This window comes from Bos javanicus, chromosome 3 (genome assembly GCF_032452875.1).
Source record: "Bos javanicus breed banteng chromosome 3, ARS-OSU_banteng_1.0, whole genome shotgun sequence".
In the NCBI taxonomy this organism is placed as follows: domain Eukaryota; kingdom Metazoa; phylum Chordata; class Mammalia; order Artiodactyla; family Bovidae; genus Bos; species Bos javanicus.
The window spans coordinates 24,437,187-24,459,572 of NC_083870.1; the positions used below are offsets into that span (position 1 = coordinate 24,437,187).

The 22,386-nt window shown below is 46.6% G+C and overlaps 1 protein-coding gene across 3 annotated transcripts in view; it reads left to right on the forward strand.

Moving 5' to 3' along the window:
• The first annotated feature begins 694 nt into the window (after nucleotides 1-694).
• The window catches only part of TBX15 (T-box transcription factor 15), a 125,810-nt gene continuing 104,118 nt past the window's right edge, over nucleotides 695-22,386 (forward strand). The window contains exons 1-2 of one of the 3 annotated variants that reach the window (XM_061409613.1): nucleotides 758-842; nucleotides 1,108-2,182. In XM_061409613.1, the coding sequence (XP_061265597.1) occupies nucleotides 1,978-2,182 (205 nt within the window). In that variant the 5' untranslated portion in view covers nucleotides 758-842; nucleotides 1,108-1,977. Of the gene's footprint in view, nucleotides 843-888; nucleotides 2,183-22,386 lie in introns of those variants that run through there. The other 2 variants (XM_061409642.1, XM_061409621.1) reach the window with 2 other exon arrangements.

Here is a 22,386-nt window from a genome sequence, read left to right on the forward strand (position 1 = left end):
AGAACCAGAGCACATCCAACTGTAATAGCAAGAACTAGATTTCCTGGCTCTTCCGTGGTCAGTAGGGGAACGTGGCTTTTCAAAGGTCCATCAGGCCCTCCCTTCTCTCCCCAAAGGTGGAAGGACCGATAAGCGCTCGTTCTTGGGGAGGGTTGGGGGCGCTGCTGTGGAACAGCGTGGGCTCCTCTGCCCTAGGCTTTACGGTTCAGACTCTGCTCAGAGCCTGGGTGTCGGCATGACTTTTCTGCTGGGGCCTCTCGGTCTGCCCTTCGCATCCGGGAGCCGGCTCTTTCCTGCCTCTTTCTTGCGCTGGGATAGAAGCTCTGGACCAGAGCGCTGGGACGATCGGATCGTGGCCTGGGCCGTCCTCCGCGAAATCCGAGACTTTTGCCAGCTTGGCAGGATAAACTTTTTGGCCCCTCTAAACTCACTCTGCGCTGCATTGCGTGCGCTCAGGGTCTCCAGCGGCCCGAGACCAGTAGCGTAACCTGGGAGGGAGTGTGTGAAATCAGGATGGCCCAAAGTATTGGATTTAACTCCCTTAGAAATCCCGACAACCACGCTGTCCTGAAAGATTTTTTTTTTTTTTTTTTTTTTACGATGGGGAGGATCAGTGGGGCGGGGAGAGCCGGGCTCCCGAGGTGATCGGGTTTGAAGGGAATTTTGAAAAAGCTTCGTTTGCGCTGTCAAAGTTCCCGTCTGCCCTCGGCCAGCCCCTCTCGGCGGGTTCTCCAGAGCCAGCGCCCCGAGCAGGCGAAGCTCGGTTTAGCATCCACGCCGAACGGAAGGACAGCATTTGCTGCGTGCGGGGGCACAGTCAGGATCCGCCTGCCGAGCGCTTGGTAAGCCGGGTGCCCCTACGCCGGCCTCTCGCTTTGAGGGCGCCTACGTCACCTTCTCTACCAGGTAGAGCTGGAAGGAGGCAGCGATCTTTTTGTTTCCAATTACAAGACCTTGGGTAGTAACGAGGCTTTCTTGTTTGTTTCTTTCGTTTTGCCATAATCAGAGTTGCTTAGGAACCTATGAAGCGAGGGAACTAGCAGATCTGAAAGCATCTGGGGGGCAAGCGCGATTTTATTGGAATCGTTTTCTGGTGTATTTGGACAGGTTGACGTTTTGTCGGAGCCCCTCAGTTCCAGCTCCGCATTTAAAATGACCCTACGCTTGCAGCGACTATGAGACCTAGCAGATTTGAAAGGAAAAGGTATGAATTTGGGACTTGCAGGAGTTTGTAACGGCACAGATCTGACCTCGACTTTCACCCCCGCCCCCCACTACGAGGAACCGTGGGGGACCGGGAAGCCAGGAGTTAAAGTCGGCCCAGGAGCATCCCGGGGACAGCCAGCGCGGAGCCTTGGCGCGAGCCTCAGTCTCTCCCCCCTTTTCATTGGCCCGCGTTCTCAGGGTTTCTCCAGTTCCCTCTTCGCCATTGGTCGGGGGCTGGCTTTTTTTTCCCCCTCAGTCTTTCTCTTCCTCCCCCCTCCCTCTCCCTCGCCCCTCGGACAGGAGCGCACCGCCTGCCCCCAGCTCCTCGGGAAGGGAGGAATTTAGAAAAAAAAGTTTCCCAGAAGTTTGGATCAGAGCAAGGACGGGAAGACCAAGAGAGGAAGAGGGAGAGGGAGGAGAGAAAGGGAGAGGGAGGAGGGAGAGAGAATAAAAAAATGATGAAGTCCAGTCTACACCGCCTGTGAGCGCCTGCCCGGGTGGGTGGGAAGCAGGACTCGGGCGCTCATGCAGCGAGCGGGTGGCGCTCCGGGCGCACGTTCCTAGCGGCTGGGGCAGCCAAGGACGTCGGTCCTAGCCGGCCGTGCAGGGCGCAGGGGGAGGGTGCCCAGGACCCGCGGAGCCGCTGCCTCAGTCTTGGCCGCCTCGCCGCCGCCTCTCCCGGGCCCGGCCCGGTGGGCGCTCGGAGCGTGAGGGCTCGGGCTGCTCCCTCTACAGTGGGGGCGAGCGGGAGCCGGGGTGCGGGCGGCTAAGATGAGTGAAAGGAGAAGATCTGCAGTCGCCCTGAGCTCTCGAGCACATGCCTTCTCCGTTGAAGCCTTGATCGGCTCAAATAAAAAGCGGAAGCTGCGAGACTGGGAGGAGAAGGGGCTGGACCTGTCCATGGAGGCGCTGAGCCCCGCGGGCCCACTCGGAGACGCGGAGGACGCGGGTGCGCACGGCCTGGAGCCTAACCCGGGTGAGTGCGTGGAGCCGGAACGCGGGAGGCGGGCGGAGGGGGGACGCGGGGAGGCGAGCCGGCGGGGAGAGTGGCGAGTAGGAAGGCCCTGACCGTGACGCCGTCTTATTCCAACGCCGGTTTCTTTTTCTTTGCGCAATGCCTTGAGGTTTCCCCTAATTCGCTGGAACCAATTTGGGGGAACTGGCCTGAGCCTTGCAGTTTCGTCGCCAACCTCAAGCCAGAAGGCCTACTTGCTCGCATCCCCTTCTCTTTTTGGGAGCAGAATGCAGTGTTCTCCGTGTCCGCCGCTGAGAGGGCTGCAGGCCCCTGGGGTTAAGAGGGGCGAGGATCGAAGGCAACGGCCCGATCGCAGAGGAGCTGGGATTCGCTTCTGAGAGCTCCGAGGACTGGCACGGAATTCTCCGTCCAACACCCCTGTGGAAATTGCCGTTTGTCCCGTTTAGCCTGCAACCTCGGTCCTTTCCCTTCCCCCACCAACTTTTCTGGGACTCAAGTTGTTGTGTTTCTCCTACTCCCTTCGACGAGGGAGCACAATTATATTTCTACTTCGTCCGCATTTGTGGAAAGAGGAATGGGTGTTAGCCCCCTTACGCTGCGTCCGGGACCACTCTTCAGAGCCCATGTCTTTGCGTATTTGTGGGGAACGGTGCAGTATCGTGTTGAATTTGTACGCATTCTATGCACAGTTATATGCACATAAAATGTAAAACACCGGGCGGATGTCGGTGTCAATATTTTAACAGAATCTTAGAAGGGGCGGGGAACAACTTAACGTTTTGTATTAAGTGCCAAGATTTCAACTGTGCAAAACAGTCCGGGGGAACAGCTGTTGTCGGAAGAATTTTGCGCGCGCGCGCGCGCGCACACACACACAAACACACACACTCAGGCTACGCTCACTGCTTGGTTTAGCGCTTCAGAAACTTTCCAGCCAGGATTTGTAAAACTTTTCGGGAGATGCTCCTGCTGACCAGCTAGGGCTGGGGAGTAGATTTGGGTCAGAGCGCCGGCAAGTCGGAAGGGGGCGGCGGATCGTAAAGAGATGAGGGGCGGCCGCAGGCCCATGAGCTTGGGGACTCAACTTGAGGCCCAGGAAGGAGCTTGGGGGCTGGAAAACTGGCCGATCCAAGGAGAGACAGCTGTCGCTTACATTTTCTCTTTCGGCAGTGACAGTTCAATTTCCATGCTCCCGAGGCTAATAATAACGCGATTAGCGGGTGACCTGCAGAGACAGAGTTTTATGAATTCTCCGTGTTCTTGCGGCCGGTTACGGTATTTGGGTTTAGTGCTGGGGAATTATTTTTATTAGTCGATGAAAAGAAAATTAAAAGGAGATTTATTTCATCCGCTCAAGCCTTTCCCTGTATTTGGATGCGGGTGCCTGTCCACGCGGACCCCTGTGTGGGCAATCCAGAAAGGAACGCGTGGCTAATGTGTGTTTCCCATCTCTGGACAGACCCTATTTCCTCACCGCACTTATTTGTTGTCAAAATCTCCTTTGGGCCTTCACACAGTTTAGTGGAAGTTCTTGCAGGTCTTAGGACAGCTCATAATTGGGGAGGTTATTTTATTTTATTTTTGCGATGGTGGAAAAGGGAGAAGTTACTTAACTGAGTATGCAGACGCTCTGTCCTGTCCTCCGGTACTTTTCTCTGGGAGAGGGGATACAGGTCATAGGGAGCTGGTGTAGGGTCGCGTGTCCAAAAGGATCAACACTCGGATCATAATAGGGGACTCAGCTGGCAGTTTTCTTTCTGAAGTTCTTCTCAGAAAATAATGAGGAGAGAAAAATGAAGATTTGGAACAAGGAGAGACCAGTTCAGGGATGTGAACAGGAGGACCTGGTGTCCAGAATGCTGTTTCCTCAATCCTCCAGGATGGGGGTAGGGGTTGAGGACCTAATAGAGAACTTTACCTGACAGAGAGTTGAGGTAATGAGTTCCCATTACCTTTATAACTTTTTTTTTTTTTTAAAGGGCCTTTGGGTTAGAGAAAACGAAATATGTTTGTGGGGCAAAGGTCCAGGAGGAGGAAATAGCTGGAAGCCAAGAGCACTGGAGGCGCCTTCTTCAGAGCCGGGCTGCATCCTGCTGAGCCTCGTTCGGTGGTAGACCAGGGGAATCTCCAAGGTCCCTGCAGTGGCCAAAACTCTTAGGACCAGGACAAACAGGATGTAGAATGAAAAACAGATCTTTCATTCAAAGTGCGCTCTGATGTGGAGGCTTTGCAGTCAGGGGAGTGGAGGAGGCAGAGCTTTGGGCTTTGAGCCTGGAGGGTAACACTGGAGGGCTTGGGGTTCCTTTTAGACCTTTCTTTTTGTCTCTAATACAGGCCGCTAACAATACAAAGGCAGGGCCACATGTAAAGATGTGTGTATGATGGAGGCGGGAAAGGGGGCGCAGGGACTCCCATCATGCCCAGGGCAGTGTCTCTGCCCGGCTGGGCCTTGCCACTGTCTTTAAACTTTCTTCTCCCAATTAGCACAAGAGGGGCTGGACTCACTGTGGGGCTCAGCTGCCCTAGGCCGATGAGAAATCAGGAACGGGAAAAAATCCCACCACGACAAGAATATTACCAAGGGCCTGGGGGATTAAACAAACATGCATACGTACACTGGCCATCCGCCTTAGATCAGCTGTATTTATCATTCTCTGTTTATCATTCTCACCATACCCCTCTCTGACCCGTACCATCGTTTTCAGCCCTCCCTCAAAATCCCGGGATCTACAGGTAACTTAGGGGTCCGATTTTAATGCTCAGCTTTTATTTATTTATTTATTTTTCTCAAAGACGTGGCTTTTGCTTTTTCACAGCCCGTTTTTCTTTCGGCGTCCGGACAGAGCTGGCTTTAGTTGGCGCCGAGCGCGCCCGCAGCCTGGGGCGCCAACCTGCAGCAGCAGGGGACCGGCCCGGCCTGCTCGCTGTAGGTCTTCACACATCAGAGGACACACAGTATGTATTTCAAAATTTTCCACCAAGCCTGGTGGTTCCCCGCCTCCCCCAGACCCTGAGGCCCTCAGGGCCCTGGAGGAGGGCCTGCGAGGTACCCTCATTTTCACACCCAGGCCAGCACTCTAGTCTTTCGGAGAAGCCGCCAGGAAACAGCCTCTGCGGGCTGCGGAGGGTCTCAAAACCCGTCTCCGAAAAGCCTGGCTCTCGGGTTGGCTTGCCCCCCGCCTCTCACACAGCAGCAACGGAGGAAACTTTCGAGCCACGATCGCCGGGAACAGCTGCTCCGGCGGCTGCGGCCTTGGAAGTATATTTCGGGCACGCGGCGGCGCCATCTGCGTTCGGACCGCAGCCTCTGCTCCACCCGGCTTCCCCAGCTCCGGTTTGGGCCTTTCCCGCCCAAATCCACAGCCCAGTGCGACCGAAGCCCGATCTCCCGCGGAGAAAAATAATTTAAACCTTCTGCGAAGGGATTTCCCCTTCCGAAGTCCGTAGGCCTGAGCCTCTGCAGCCAAGGCGTTCGGCGGCGGCCTAAGGAGGTGGCGACGCACGCGGGTGGGCACACAAAGCAGGCACACCCAATAACGCCAGGGAGATCCGCACGCACACGTGCACTCACGTCAGGCGCTCGCGTTGTCCCAGGCGGCCGGCTGCGCAACCTGTAGTAGAATAAGACAAGAAAAAGCCCTCGCGGTTCCCAGGGCCCTTGCTTCCTTCGAATGATCAAAATTAACTTGTCACGGGGATTAATCTGCCAGTTTATGGTTTGTTCGCTCAGAGTAGAACTCCAAGATTTTAATCCTGTCCTCACATCTCTAACCGACTCCCCCTCTCCGCAATATGGAAACACAAGGGTCAAAACAGAGGAAATGATTCTTCACTTATGTTTAAGTAAAGAGGAAAAGCGATGCGTTTGAGACTGTGGGGGAGAATATACTTGTGCAAGGCAAGCACCAGCCAGGGCGCAGGCCGCGGCTTGGACCCTAGTGTTAGGGTAGGAGGCGCGCGGCGCAAGACGCTTAAAGGTCTTTTTCCGGAAGAACTTCGGTTCCTTGGTGGTGCGTGCGTCCCGACGCCCGTGCAGGCCTAGAGGTGCCGGCTCTGCGCCCTGCAAAGAAGCCAAGTGTGGGGCCTTCTGAACGTGACCTGGGTGTCAGGTCAAAACAGTCTTCCACTGTGGCTGCCTCTTTGGTAATGACATTGTGTCACGAATCCGAAAGGGAGTGAAGGGGTAGGCAAGGTCTGAATTCGTTGTAGGCCGGGTTAGGATGGTGGTTTGCTGGGGCCTGACTGCCAAATGCCTTTTTTTTTGCACGGTCTGGGAGAGCGCACCGCAGTGTCCCCAGAGAGGTGGGGAAGGGAATGGAGACGTTCTGCGTAAAACTCCAGTCCTGGCGTGATGGCAAGACGGAAGGCACTCGGAAGGAGATTATTCTAACGCGTTTTATCCCATGAATCGAGCAAAGTGCTCGAGGGCAGTGGGGAGGACAGAGAATGGAGGAAATCCTGATGCCCAGAGTTTGGACTGTGGTGGAAGGAAAGTGGATTGGGCTGTGGTTTGCACCTCCGCAGGTCGCCCCCTTGTATCCCGCCACCTCCACTTGCAGGTGAGGGAGGTTTCAGAAACGGGTGTAAAGCGTGTGGAAGGCGCGCGCGCGGGAGATGGGGTGGGGCGGGGCGGTGTTTTGGCTTCATGGCTACTCGGTGCAGGGCAGCCCCTTGCCCGGCTGGCTTCTGCTTCTCGGAGACCGGTCCGAAGAGCGCAAGCCTAATGGGCGGTGAAGGCTTTCCTAGACAGATCAGCTTACAGCCTAGGTGCGCAGCGATTCTAAATTCGCGTCTTCCACGCCCCACCCAACGCTGTTTCTTATAGAACACTTTATTTGGATTCAGAACTAGCGCCTTTGGGTTTCCTGATTTTATACGCAAAAACTCCCAGAAAGAAAAGTTCACGAGGTGACGTTCATGCAGGGGGAAAGGGGAATTAAATTTCTTACAGTGGAATTTGGATCTAAATTATATTGATATATATCTGCATATCGGCTGCCATTTCCTGTGCGTTTCCCCATTACTTCAAATGGTGTCTTGAACATCTTTTAATTATTAAAGAAAATTAGATTAGCATATTTAATTAATATACCTGGCACGTGAGGAGCAAGCCAAAAATGGTATGAAATGCTTAACCTGGGAGCTAAAACTGAAATGATTGGGTATTGGTGGTTTGTGTACCCCGATTTATTTGTATAATTTCCTTTGTGTGGACAAGTTTAATGGAAGCAAGTCCCTCATCATGAATCCTTCATTTTGGGCCACAAAGAGGGAGGGACAAATACATTTTGGCTCAGAAGACCGAAACATTTTGTTCATCCAAGCCTCTCTAAGGGCATTGCTAGCATTAAAGAATGAAATATTCCAGGTCTGTCACAATCCTTTTCTGTATTGCCAAAATTATAATATTAGTAAGATGAGAGCACTTTTTTTGAGATCCTGGTTATGGACTCTAACAGAAGTTTATTTCTCATACCCCAGGAGAAAAATGATTACTTCTTAAATCTGAAAGTTTCTTCTCTAGGTGATGGTAGGTTTTTTTTTTTTTTTTTGTAAGCCAGGCTGAACTGTGCAAATTCCACAGGGATAAAGAACAGATTGGCATTTCACTTTCCTTTCTGGAAATGCAGAAATCTGTCCAATGATTGTTCAAGGGTGTAACTGGTTATTGCTTTCTTACTCCCAAAAGACAAAGTAGTTAAGCAAGGGGAGAATATTTGAGTGGCTTTTTAAGTTTTAACTTTTGGGGATATTTTTTCACAGAGAAAAGTAGGGAGCTGATGGAACGTGGAATCTTTCTCCCTTCTTCCTCTCATCCAGGTGATTTATTTTTGCTTTGCCTTTTCTGGTTTCTAGTGAGCTTTGAATTTTATATGTGCATGACTGAGATACTCAGGGGTCTACACTGGTTAGAGCAATTAGCAAATTTAGAAATTAAGGTCTGTTTACACTTCTCCGGGCATGGATAATCATTAGTTAATTTAAGTGAGGCCCTTGTTCTAAGTGTCAGGGTGGAAAATGAGACTCAGTAGGGAGGACCGGAGGTGAAATGGAAAGAGGTGGGGAATTGCAACTGGTGACAACAAATCAACATTTATTCCCTGCCATTAATGGCTTCACTTTGAGGCAGGGCAGGACATTTTTACTGACTACAAACTGATGATGAGTTTTTGATGCCAGAAGTGAAAATAGGCCCTGAAATCACTACTTTTTATTCTGTAAAATTTGCATGTGTTTATATACAAATTTATGCATTAACATCAAGTTCTGAATAGGTCATAGATAAAATTTCAGAGAAAAGAAACTGCTTTTTTTTTCCTGTTTGGAGCCAGTTTAACAAACTGGGAATATCTAAAATCTGGGGGGCCAGAGATTTTGTCATATCTAGATATCCTTTGACAATTCAAGAGTATCCTGGACCTGAAACTTACAGTTACTGGAATTTTTATTTAACTTTCAAATTAATTGATTTTGACTAAAGGCTAAAAGAAAACACCAGAAAATGAGACTGTGCAGGTGTAATTGAAAAGAACAAGGAGAGTGGAAATTTTTCTAATGTCTAAATTTTTCTTTATTTTGTGAATAATGCCATCTTCCTTTTGGATGGACAGAGGCTGCCTTGTATTCCGAAGAGTAATTTCATCTTCTCCCAAGAGGAGACTTAAGGGAACCACTAAGAGAAGTCTGGATAATAATGATGGTTAATAAAAATCATGAGAGAAACACTGTGATTTGAGGGAAATAATTTAAGAATATAGGAAATGTATTTAAATCTTGTCTTTATATTGTCTGCAGTATATTTGCTGAGCTATTTCCCAGTTGTCACACACTTTAGAGGATTGCAAGAACAAACCATCAACCCCCTAATTGTGGATTGCAGGAGTAATCTCCTAATATAGCCTTCTTTTAAAAACCAAAACGCTACAGATAACAGTAGAGTTCCTCTTACAAGATCTTCATTATACACCTAGCTGGATCATTAGAGTTCAGTGCCTAGTTCTCCACCAGGTGAACCAAAATTCTGACCCCGAACACCCCCTGACTTTATTTTGCTATCCCACAGCCCAGAGCGTAATGTCAAAATCTCCAGACCGGGGTTTGGAAAGCAGTTAGGTCCCCTTAACTTTCCCCTTTCCCGTCATCTCCCCGCACCCCGACATCCTTTTCCCTTACTCCAACCTCCTACACACACCTCGGTCGCTCATTTTTACCCCCTTAAAAAAAAAAAAAATTCAGATGACGTTTCATTGAGGAAGGCATTGGGATTGCATCTCTTAATGTGAAACCATCCCTGGGAAACCAGGGCCCCTCGGGTGACTGTCACGAGTCGGCGAATTGGGCCGCTGTCGCGGCTGCCGGCCCTCCGCCCCTCGTTACTTGCCCGGGTGTCGGCCGTCTCGGCGAGGGAGCGGCGGCCGAGCCTCGCGGCGCGCGGTCCGGGGTTCCCTGCTCCGGCTCTCGAGGCTGGGCCTGGCCGATCCGTGGGCCCGCAGTTGCCGCGGGGCCTTTGAAACCAGGGCCGGCATACTGAGGGATGGTGGGTGCATTTCTCAGCTCTACTTACATCCTGGAGAAATGCAGGGACAGTGGGGGTAATCAGGAGGGCTTTGATGGAAGATTCCCGTCCCCCCTCCCAAAGAAAATTCGGAGGCGGTGGTGGCGGGGAACCCCAACCCAACTTTAAATCAAACTGGATCCAAGGATCTTACACCTCGCGCCCTGGGGGAGTTTGAGCTTTTGCTTTCATCAGGCTAAACACATTTTCGGGGAATCAAACGCACTTCAAACATCAGCAATTAGAAACCAAGAAGCCCTCGGCTCGTAGAGTTTTAAAATCCCTAACCATTTCCAAATGGGTGATTTCTAGGGTCAGTCACTATCATAGCCAGCCCGTTAAAAAGGAAAGTCATTTTGTCGGTTCGAAACGCAGATGATTCCCGGATGCGTGGGACTCATAACCCAGAGATACTTCTTTTCAGGAAGCCCGCGTTGCCCACCGAGACAAAGGGACAGCAGGCAATTGTTCTTCATGCTGTTCTTGGAGATTTGAAACAATGAAGTAATGCGTTTCTCAGAAAAGCAAAGAAATCACTCAGCTTTACTAAGTAGATTGAGAAATGACTATATTCTGCAAGAAGCCAGCCAGATGGCCTCCCTTCAAGAGCTGAGCGTTCGCTGCGAGGGAAGTCCCGCCTCGAGGCATCCTGGTTCCCAAGCGTCAATCACACCAGGTCCCAGGGCCCAGAATTGTAGCCTAGTGGATAGGTGACTTGGCTGTTTCAGGCCTCCCATTCTTGCTACTGAAAAATACTCGCTTTTCACAGTGGGGAGGGGCACGCATTTGGGCCGTAAGTGGTTGTGAATGCAGCAGTGCTCTCCCTGGATATGACAAATCTTTCTTAATTCAGTTGCCTAATACTTTGATTTCTTTGCAGCAAAACTGGAGAAGGGCTCCGTGTATATATATCTATGCACTGTATATGAAAAGAAAGGGCTTAGTTAGAAAATTAATTGTATACGCAAGCTTGCAGAGGAATACTGAATTGTGAAACATTTCAGAAACTTTAATTGCTTACATGGTTATCTTTGAGTCTTCACTACACTACATTGGACACAAGCCCTTGTATTCTAGATTATATCCATGTATTAAGATAGGAAGTGGGCTACACTAACTTAAATTAGACTAGATTCTAGTGCAAGCTTTGTTATTAATGTTGGAACCGAGGATATTGGTTTTAAAGGCAGACATATAAATGGTGAAAAAAAAAGTTTTAAAGTTGGTTCGTAGCCACTGATGAGGCCTTGGTTCCTGGTTCATGAAATACGAGAGAGGCTTAAATAACACCTGAGGCCCCTTTAGCTATAAGATTCTGTAATCCTGTTAACTTAAAAAATAATTTTTATTTTTTCCTCCTAATACAACTTAGCTATCATTTGACTCATCTGGGAGTTGGTGATGGACAGGGAGGCCTGGCGAGCTGCAATTCATGGGGTCGCAGAGTCGGACACGACTGAGCGACTGAACTGAACTGAACTGACATCCTTTACTTTGTTGGAATGAGGGAAGTTTTATTGCAGTTGTAGAAAGTAACAGTAATAGCAACATAAGACCAAAAAAAAAAAATTTTTTTTGTAGCTAGAATTAAGAGCTTCCATAAAGCTCTTGAAAAGTTTTTAGATTAATATCACATGTTCAGATGTCCCGGATCAGTGATTTCTAGTCTTTGTGTTTGATATAACCTATTGTTGCTTGTGCGAACGCCCAGGGCTCTCCTGCCAAAAGAGTTCTATGGCATTACTGAATTTAAAAGAAATACAAGTTATTTTTGCTTCTAACATTTTTTCTGCCATTCTCAGAAATAGCTGGAAAAATTCTATGGATTTGAAAAAAATGAAGACTGAGGAAAGCAACTTAAGCACTGGTAAACTGAGTTGGTGGACCACCCTCCCACCTGGCTCCACCCCCCAGAATCAGTTGCCCCTCATTTCTATCTGAGCCTGATAGAAAGCACTAGGAACTATTTTCCATGTCCAGTCTGCTAAGCCGAGATCTTGATCTGGCAGAGATGTGAGAATGCTAAAAGGATGACTTAGTAACAGGCAAAACGCTTGTCAACAAGATAGATCAGAAGACAGCTTAGCATTCAAGACCTCTATTCATAGCTTCTGAACTTGAGGGCAGGGTCAGACGAAAAGACTGGGCCCAGGACACACTGAGGAGGGTATCTCATGTTTCTATCTTGTGGGACTTTATTTCCTTATAGACTTCTACAGTTGGAACCCCAGTGACAGCTCCCCGCCTCAGTTGCTGCCCTGTTCTCTGCTGCTCTAGCCCCTGTGCAGAATTTCTTTTGTTATGGAATTTTAGATTTACTGGTCATCCTCTCTCACTGTTGCCCTATAAACTGCTGTGGGGCTGTCTTCATTGCTTTGTATGTCTAGAGCCTGGTGCAGGTGGCTGGCACAGAGCAAACACTTAGTAAATAATAAAAATATACTGATAATGCAATAAGAGCAATGATAACCAATTTATTGAACACTATGTGCCAGCCACTGTGCTGTTATATAATTATATACTATCAGTATAATGTAATATGTGTAAATATATATTGTTATATATTATAGTAATAATGTAATGTGATATATAACAATATATATTCCAAATAATTATATATAACAATTATATATGTATGTAGATTTTCCAAAACACTCTAATGAGATAGTTATTTGTATTATCGTTTCAATTTGTTACAATGGGTGGATTGTAGAATGGTTAAAAGCTCAGGTTTCTGGGGTTAAACAGCTTGTGTCTGAGCCCTAGTTCCAACACTTGGGCAAATTACTTAATCTCTATCAACCCCAGTTTCTGCATCAGTAGTAAGAAATGTATTCATCAGAAGGTGGTTGTGAGGACTAAATGAGATAGTGCACATTTAAAGAAAAAAGAATTTAGCATGGTGCCTATTATTCCTATCAATTGAACTGATAGTGATTACTCACCTTAGTGACTAGTTTACATAAGAAACTGTTGCAGATTGTAAATTACTATAGCCCGTATCCCTCTCCCCCAATCTTTTGGTTTAAATGGGATGTTTGGGACTTGAAGTGGGATCCCCACTTGGTGTACATAGCCTATGGTTGGAGACAGAGGACAGGATTTTAAGTGTGCATGCCTTAACTCAAACTGAACTTTGAAAGCCATTGCTATTCAGGGTTCCACTGAGGCAGGAAGCCAGCACCTGAGTGAGCACCGGAGGGAGGGAGAGAGGGCTTTCAAGGGTGGGGATCAGCCAGCTGACAAACATTAGGAAGAGGGTCTGGGCAGGGGCTATGGCTGGGGAGCCTCAGCTTTACCAGCTCTTCAGGAACTCCATTCTGGCAGCAGACAGAGGGGCCTTTCTGGATGCAGGGAAGTGGAATAACTCCTGTGTGTTTCTCTTTGGTTAGTTTTTGGAGCCCAGAAATCCCCCAAAGGTCAGGTTTTATTGTATAGGAAATAATGTTCATCTTCATAAGGCTTTGTTTGTAAAGCCTGTCTTCTGATGGACCCCAGGATTCTGGGCAGAATGGCCAGTTTAACCAGTGAGCTGAGGCTGCTGTGAAGGATTTTTAGGTGCTGCTTGGTTGAATTAAAGAGAGAGAGGGAGAGTAAAGGGACTAAATGAAAGGGAATCCTATAACTAAGCTGACTGTTGGGAAAGAAGACACTGGGAAGTCTTTTTCCAGTGAAGCAGAAGAAAATGCAGCCATTCTGTGAGAACTCATATCTGGCTGCACACTTTTGCACAGTTTTCTTCCTTCTGGAAAACAGAAGTCTGGATTTGATCATTTACTATTAAAAAAATATAGCTACACCTCAGACTTTGTTTATATTGATTCTCCACCACAGTGGGAGAAGGTGCATTCCTGGGGAAAGAGGAATAGAGAAAGGATCCCTCCCAAAGCCTCCCTCCTTCAAGGAGCTAGGGCCCTTCACCAGCAGCACTCAGGTCCTTCCTGGCCATTCAGAGGAGGGACCTGCTTTGCCCTGACTGGAGGCAGGTCTCGGTCTTCAAAATAGACTCTCTGCTCCACATTTGATCAGATGTTTCCATACTTCCAATCTTACAAGCATCATCTTATCTCAGCATGCCCACAGTGCTAGCTATTAAGAGCTTTCATGGCTAGAGAGTGGACCCTGTACCAGTCACCATGCTGATGGTTTTACTCACCTTCTCACTGTATACACGCTATACACTGTATAGTCCTCCAAGGGAATTAATTGTTTCCCTGTTTACAGAAGAGGATGCGTGCATGCTGCTAAGTCAATTCAGTCGTGTCCGACTCTGTGTGACCCTATGGACTGTGGGCCACCAGGCTCCTCTGTCTATGGGATTCTCCATGCAGGAATACTGGAGTGGGTTGCCATGCCCTCCTCCGGGAGATCTTCCTGACCCAGGGATTGAACCCGTGTCTCTTATGTCTCCTGCATTGGCAGGTGGGTTCTTTACCTCTAGCTCCACCTGAGAAGCCCGCAGATGAGGAAAATAACTTGCCCACAGGCACATAGCTCTAGGTTACTTTAGCTGGCTGGGCCAGAGTTTAAACACAGCTCCACATGGCTCCAGAATCAGTCTTAACCATTAGACTGTATTGCTCCCCACTGTGGATGACTCTTCAGTGCTTTAGAGAGAACTTTGTACTTTTGTAGATGGAAACTTATGCTTGCTGTCTGTGCTGTTCCCCTAAAGTGATTGTTAAATCGTAAATAAGAGAGATCTCATTTATAGTTTCTGGTTCTCTATCTTCCTTTCCTGTTTTAAGTCCCTCTAGCCCGAAGGTGGGCTTCCCTGGTAACTCAGTGGTAAAGAATCCACCTGTGATGCAGGAGACTTGGGTTTGATCCATGGGTCAGGAAGATTCCTGGAGGAAGAAACAGCAACCCTCTCCAGTATTCTTCCCTGGAAAATTCTATGTACAGAGGAGCCTGGTGGGCTACAGTCCACGGAGTCGCAAAGAGTTGGACATGACTTAGTGACTGAACAACCAACAACAAACCCTAAGATGCCTTCTTCATACCTGCTGTAGAGGCCTCTGTGACAGCAATTCAGGGTTGAGTTTATAAGCCATAAACTCAACTCATATAAGCCATTTTTGGAATGGGACAAATACAGCCTTTTCAGCATGACTTGCTTTGACTTTAATGCACAGAAATCTCAATGTTTGAAATACAGTGGCTATATATTGAATTTTATCTAAAACCTCCTCATCCTAAATCCCCTCCTGCAGTGAAATTCAGGGGAAACTTTAACTGCTCTGTTTTACCCATTCCTTTCTCCATTCACAATGGGATGGATGGAATCTTATTGGTAATTGATTCAAAATGGAACAGCTTAGAAACGTATCAGTTGCAGTGACGAGCAATTCGTGCATTTCTAAGTGCTGTTGATTTTTTTTTCAAACTCAGCAATCACAGCTGAAATCCCTTTGCCATGGATTGAATTTACAAAGGAGGAGATTCTGATTTCCACAGTGGCTTCTTTCTAATGCCCAAAGATTAGGAAACTGCCTTGAGGACCCACAGCAAGTACACTCGCTCTCAGAGTCACGGCTTTAACTTTAACCTCTGAGTGACTGCTCTGATTCATTTATTTTGTAACAGCTCTATTTAGAGCAGTCTAGTTCCGTATGGGATCAGTTATTTGCAGAAGTCTCTCATCCCGATAAACGTTTACAACCCAGAACTCCTTTACTCTTCTGACGCACTATAAGTGGGTATGATCCAAGCAGTGAGTTTCAGGAAACTTAGCAGTGGGTTTCAAGGGTTTTTGGTTGACCTGTTCACTGTCTTTCCATCATTTCTCACCCCCTCCTTCACTCAGAGTAACCGTTCTCTCTTAGGAAGTCTGATGCCTCCAACAGGGATTTGGAGGAAAAAGAATCCCCCACCCCTACCCCCAGTTTCAGTGTGTAGACTTAAGTATTAATGTGTTTCTTGGCCCTTTAATGGTAAGGTCTATCATATTCCTGTCTATTGTGCACAGTGAAAGAAAAATGGCTTTTAGAAGCTAAAAAGAGAAAGATGTCAAGTCAGTCTCTGTTTTCAAGCTTTACTTTCTCCTTTTGCCCACCTTGCTCTGGGCCGGCAGTGATTGATGAGATTTGATATGCTCTCACAGCAACAGAAGCATATGGATCTCTGGGCCCATTTCCTTTCCCAAGGAACCCATGTGGAGCCAAACTCTTGAAATATAGAGTGTGGCAGAGGATGAGATGAATGCTGCAGTCTTGGGTGATTTGCTGGATTTCATCCATGAGATGCGTCCATTTAGAAATGTAGATGCTTCAGGGATCTGGAATCAGCCAGGCCTTGGCCAGTTCAGTGTTCCTTCAGTTCCTTCAGTGTTCGGAACACTGGTTGCATGACCAACATTAATCCTGGGAACGTTAGATCCCATCTGCTGCAACCGTGCATTACCCAGATTAGACTGTGACATTACAGAGATTTAAGGCATCTCTGTGATATTCTGACTGGGTGGTAGGTACGACAGAAGGCACTTCCTATGGACACAGGACAGTTTGACTGCCGTGGGAGCGAGCAAATAGTAAACCATGGCCTAGAGAGTGACTCTGTGTGTGTGTGTGTGTATAGGGAGGGCTGGGGGGTGTTATGGAGAGCTGGGTGTAACGGTTCCCCAGCCTGCGTGGGCGAATTGGTTCCGGATGTTAACATTTTTTCCTTGGGGCTTGACTACATTCTTCTTTTTCTTTGCCTGTCTGTTTTCCTGCCCAAATTGTTAGGCCTGTACAGCTGTGTGGCTCATTGCTGGTGAGTGTTGAGAATGACAGATCTGGCTTTAAGGCAGGGGCAATTTGGGGGCATGTGTGTAGGTAGACTTTTGAGATGTTTTCATCCAGCATCTTTCCTAAACTTTGAGGATTTTTTTTTCAATCCATCATCTTGCCAGCTGAGTACCAACCCTATACTGTATTGGATGGCCTCTGTTGGGGAATGAGTATGAAATTCTGTAGAAAGCAGACGGTCCTTCATATCCTAGAAGCAGAAGAAACCAGCCAGTGTGGGAAACTAAGATAACAGATGGAAGCCAAAGAGGCAGCCTGGTACAGTGGAGAAGAGCATGGGGTGCCGGTTAGGGAGGCTGGACCAGTGGACGTGGTTCTGACTGTGTAGCCTGAAGTTAGTGACTGACTTCTGTGCCTCCAGTGCATCCGTGTACAATGAGGGCAGTAACACATGCTGCAGAGCTGTTGTGAGAGTTAAGTGAGATAACAAATGCAAAGTGCTTGGCACAGTGCCAGGCCTATGGAAAGTGCTCAGTGTTTCCATGCTCATAGTTATGCTGTTGGTAAGTTGAGAACTCAGAAACTCTCCAGTGTTCTTATGAGAAACCTTTTGGTGAGTGTCGGACAGCATTGTCCCGAACTACCCTTCTTAGCTTATCTCCACTGCTTGCCCTATTCCCTTTACACAGGCTGACTTTTTAAAAAATGACATACACATTGTATAAGTTTAAGTTATACAGTGTGTTGATCTGATACATCTATATACTGAAACATGATGACCGCCTTTTGTGGTGAGAGCATTTAAGATCTGGTCTCAGCAGCTTTAAGGTACATAGTGGAGTGTTGTTGAATATAATCGCAATGCTGTGTGTTAGGTCTCCAGGACTCATTTACCTTCTCTCTACAAGTTTGCACCCTTTGACTAACATCTAAATTCCCCCACCCCACCCCTGCTACTCACCATTCTACTCTGTTTCTATGAATTCAGCTTTTTAAAAATGCAATGTATGGGTGAGATCATATAGTATTTGTCTTTGTCTGACTTATTTCACCTAGCGTAATGCCCTCAAGGTCCATTCACATTGTGACAAATGGTAGGATTTCCTTCTTTCTCCTGGCTGAATAATATTCATACACACATATGAGTATATATATGTATATGCCCATTTCTTTATCCATCCATTGATGGACACATTATTTTATTTTTTACTTTTATTATTATTATTTTAGCCTTTTTTGGCCATGGCACACGCCTTGTGGGATCTCAGTTCCCTGACTACGGATTGAACCCCGGCCACAGCTGTGAAAGCGCCAAATCCTAACCACTAGACCACCAGGGAAGTCTCTTTTATTTTAAAATTTATTAAAGTATAGTTGATTTACAAATTTGTGTGACTATCTGCTGTACAGCAAATTTATACATGTATATACATTTTTCGTATTTTTACATTTTGGCTTATCGAAGTATATTGAATATGGTTTCCTGTGCACTTAGTGTTTTTATGTCTTAATTATTGTGAATAATCCTGCAACAAACATGGGCGTGGAGATCTCTTTTTCAGTTCAGTTCAGTCGCTCAGTCGTGTTCGATTCTTTGCGACCCTATGAATCGCAGCACGCCAGGCCTCCCTGTCCATCACCAACTCCTGGAGTTCACTCAAACTCATGTCCATCGAGTTGGTGATGCCATCCAGCCATCTCATCCTCTGTCGTCCCCTTCTCCTCCTGCCCCCAATCCCTCCCAGCATCAGGGTCTTTTCCAATAAGTCAACTCTTCCCATGAGGTGGCCAAAGTATTGGAGTTTCAGCTTTAGCATCAGTCCTTCCAATGAACACCCAGGACTGATCTCCTTTAGGATGGACTGGTTGGACCTCCTTGCAGTCCAAGGGACTCTCAAGAGTCTTCTCAAACACCACAGTTCAAAAGCATCAATTCTTCGGTGTTCAGCTTTCTTCACAATCCAACTCTCACATCCATACATGACCACTGGAAAAACCATAGTCTTGACTAGACGGATCTTTGTTGGCAAAGTAATGTCTCTGCTTTTTAATATGCTGTCTAGGTTGGTTATAACTTTCCTTCCAAGGAGTAAGATCTCTTTTTGGAATATTGCAATTCCTCTGGACAGAGGCCTAACTTTTTATCATTCTCCATGCAGTTGTTTCTGCTCCTCCTTCTGTTTTGAGTACTTTTTGCCTCTCCTTCCCTGAAATTTCCTCTGAAAAAAGTTAATACTGCTTCTGAGACTTATCCTAAGCATCCAATGTAACAGGAATATTCCAAGATGAAAAAGAATAATTTGATATAAATGTTAATTGGCATGATGTACAGAATCAAACATAGGATGGCTTCAGAAGAAAATTACATGTATCCATGCAGAGCTCATGTACAATTTGGGTATTGCCATAGGGAATGAATTTCTCAGATGTCACCAATTTTATCTTCATTTGGAGTCCACTGTAGGGAACTCCTCTTTTAGGGGCCTGTCTGTAATCTCCTCTCAAAATTGTGCCAATGTGCTGCTGTGATTTTATAGTCATAAGGCAGTCTCATTTAGACAGCCTACAACTATCAAGTGTGTAGCCAACATGGTAAAAATACAGAGGTCCCCCACTGGCCTTCATTATCACAAAGCTCCTCTTGAGGGGAGGTCTTCACCAAGTAACCTGATTTAGACTGTTTATGAGGAAGACTCCCATTCTGCCTCTGGTTTCACAGAATTCCTGCAAGCTTCACATTGCCAGCAGGGAAGTAATTAGTTTGTTTGTTTGTTTGTTTTATTGGGGTATAGTTGCTTTACAATGTTGTGCTGGTTTCTGCTATGCAATGAAGTGAATCAGCCATATGTATACATATGTCCTCTCCCTTTGGATCTCCCTCCCACCCACCTCCATCTCACCCATCTAGGTCGTCACAGAGCTCCGAGCTGAGCGCCCTGGGCTATGCTGCAGGTTCCCTCTAACTATCTATTTTACACAGAGTAGTAGTGTATATATGTCAATTCCAATCTCCCGGTTCATCCGTCAAGCCCCCCCTCTCCACTATGTCTGCATGTCCATTCTGTATGTCTGTGTCTCTATTCCTGAGCTGGGCAGTAATTTGAATTTAGCTCTTTCTTGCCTTAACATCGTTTATACCTATTATCCTCTTGTTATCCTAATAGATAGGCATTAATCTTTACACTCGGGCAGTTGATGCCTTCAGCCAAGAAGACAGTGACTTTGTCTGTCTCTCTTGTGTGGCCCTCTCTGTGCACATGCACACGCTTGTACACTCTCACAGTACTTTTGATTGGTCTTTTCTACATTTTAAAATTGGTTACAGAAGAAGAGGTAAAGTCAAAGCCTGTAAAAATCAATACTTTGTACCTTTCTTATGACACTTAACACATTTTGCCTTGAGTGATAACTTTTTGGACAGCATATTTGTTTTGTAAGCCAACTAGACTGGAAAACCCTGGAGAGCTCTATGTCTCTCTCATCTTTGAATCCCTATTAGGTCTCCATGAACATTTGCTAAACTGAATCAGTAGTTGTCAAACTTTAGTGAGGGGTATGGTAAGCACAACAGCCACTTTAGAGATGATTTGGCTTCTAGATGCTCCTGGAGAACAACCTGAGGTGTTTGCCAGTTGCCTCTAGGTGTAGTCTTGGACATGTGAGTTGATATCTTTATACTCTTAAGTCTCTGTCTCTAATGGAGATAAGATCATCAGATTTTAGTGAGAAGGAAAGAATTTCTAGTTGTCCCATTAACAAGACATTTTTGTAGCTAGGATTTACCCAGTGCTGTCTGCTTGGAGTCTATTTCAGAGCTCTCTCTCTGACCAGGCTTTAGCATTTGGAAGCACAATTAGTTTGTAGGAGTAACTGCCTCATCTTACTGTATATGTCTCAGGTCTTATGTCCATGGCAGCCTCTGCTTTCTGCCCAGCAAGGGAGAAAAAGAAATAGAATAAAAGGCAATCTGAAAACCCCCAGTGTTAACAGGACAAAAATATCTCTAAATGAAAGACAGATTGCACAAGTTTGCCTGAGAAAGTAGCATTGGGTTCAGCTGAAGCAGAGTGTTAGAAATTCTCCTGGTCATTCCTTCCATGAGCAGCAGGAATACATGAACCAACTGGCAGGAGGTCCCAGCTCAGGGCCCGGTCCCATGCTGGGAATGAAGGTGAACTGTCAGGAGGAAAAAGGAGGAAGCCCTCTGAGACACAAGGGAAACTTTGAGGAAGATGGAGAGGCACATGTGTGGAAGCTCTGAGAATACTTTTCAGAACAAGCACCATCATAATGAAGAGTCAGGGGCTGAGATACACAAAGTGACAGGTACTTTTTGGTACCTGTCAAATCACATATAAGACCGTTAATACTGTCTGGGAACTGACTCAGGCCGTCAAGGAGAAAAACAGCCTCACTTCACTCTTTCTTTTCATTCCTCATGTCCTGTCTCACTGCCGTGTGTGGCTGGAACTCACTTTAGAGGATATGGCTCTCCAAACTTGTCTTTGTTTGGGCTCTTGGTTTAGTGTGCTCACGGTGGCAGCTGACTGTTGGGACTGACCCAGTATCATCGTGGGTTCTGCAGGGCTCAGGACTTTCAAACCATCATTAAATTTAAAACACAGCAGAGGGAAAACAAACTCACATGAAAGCTGACAGACCTGAGGTGAGTTGATGCCTTGAGCTCCAAGCTGTGGGAAAAAAGACCTTCTCCGCAGTTCATTTATTTATTTTTTATTGGAGCACAGTTGCTTTACCATGTTGTGTCAGTTTCTGCTTAACAGCAAAGTGAATCAGCCATATGTGTACACACACGTCCCCCCTCTGCTTTGGATTTCCTTCCCGTTTAGGTCACCACAGAACTTTGAGTAGAGTTCCTTGTGCTCTACAGTAGGTTCTCACTGCTTATGTCTATTATATGTCAGTCCCGATCTCCCAATCCATCCCATCCTCCCTTCCCCTCTTTGTATCTGTATCTTTGTTCTCTGTGTCTGTGTCTCTGTTTCTCCTTTGCAGATAAGTTTATCTATATCATTTTTCTAGATTCCACATATATGCATTAATATACAATATTTATTTTTCTCTTTCTGACTTACTTCATTCTGTATGACAGTCTCTAGGTCCATCTGCATCTCTGCAAATGGCATCATTTCATTCTTGTTTATGGCTGAGTAATATTCCGCTGTATATATAGACCACATCTTCTTTATCCATTCATCTATTGATGGACATCAAGGTTGTTTCCATGTCCTGGCTATTGTAAATAGTGCTGCAGTAAACATTGACGTGCATGAATCTTTTCGAATTACGGTTTATATGTAAACAGCAGGGTGATTTTGAATCTGTCTTCCTCTAGTTGACTATTTTTGCTCCTGAATCATGAAGATGCTTCTTCAAAATGAGTTTGTGGGTCCCTAAATGTTAGTAGCCCACAGATTTTAGGAAATGTTGGTATCTTTTGGGATTCCAACATTCAGACCTAAGGCTTATTCTGAATCCTCTTTAGAAAGGGAATGTGACCCAGGAACTCAGACTTAGGAGGGGTACCCAGGAGAACTCACCAAGATCTAGTTGTCAGTCTTGAGGTATCATATTTGCATATCTCTGAAGGACAGCTGGGCTCTTCAGACACTGAAGTGCATCTTGATGGGTATGTGCTGCCCATACGAGGTTTAAAAGTTCATTACTCATTTATAGACATCCCGATCCTTATCTGAATGTTAAGCTTCCCTCTAGATCTCTCACAGTCCAGAAGGTCAGGATCAATAATTAGAGATAGTAAGCCCAGAAGGTCACTGCTGCATAGTCCCTTAATAGTCACACAGATGGAGTTCTTTCCGGTTTCACTGGAAAGACTTTGTCCCCATCAAGTGAAGGAGAAGGTGGGATGATCTTGAGTTTCAGGATTCTGGGAAAGGCCT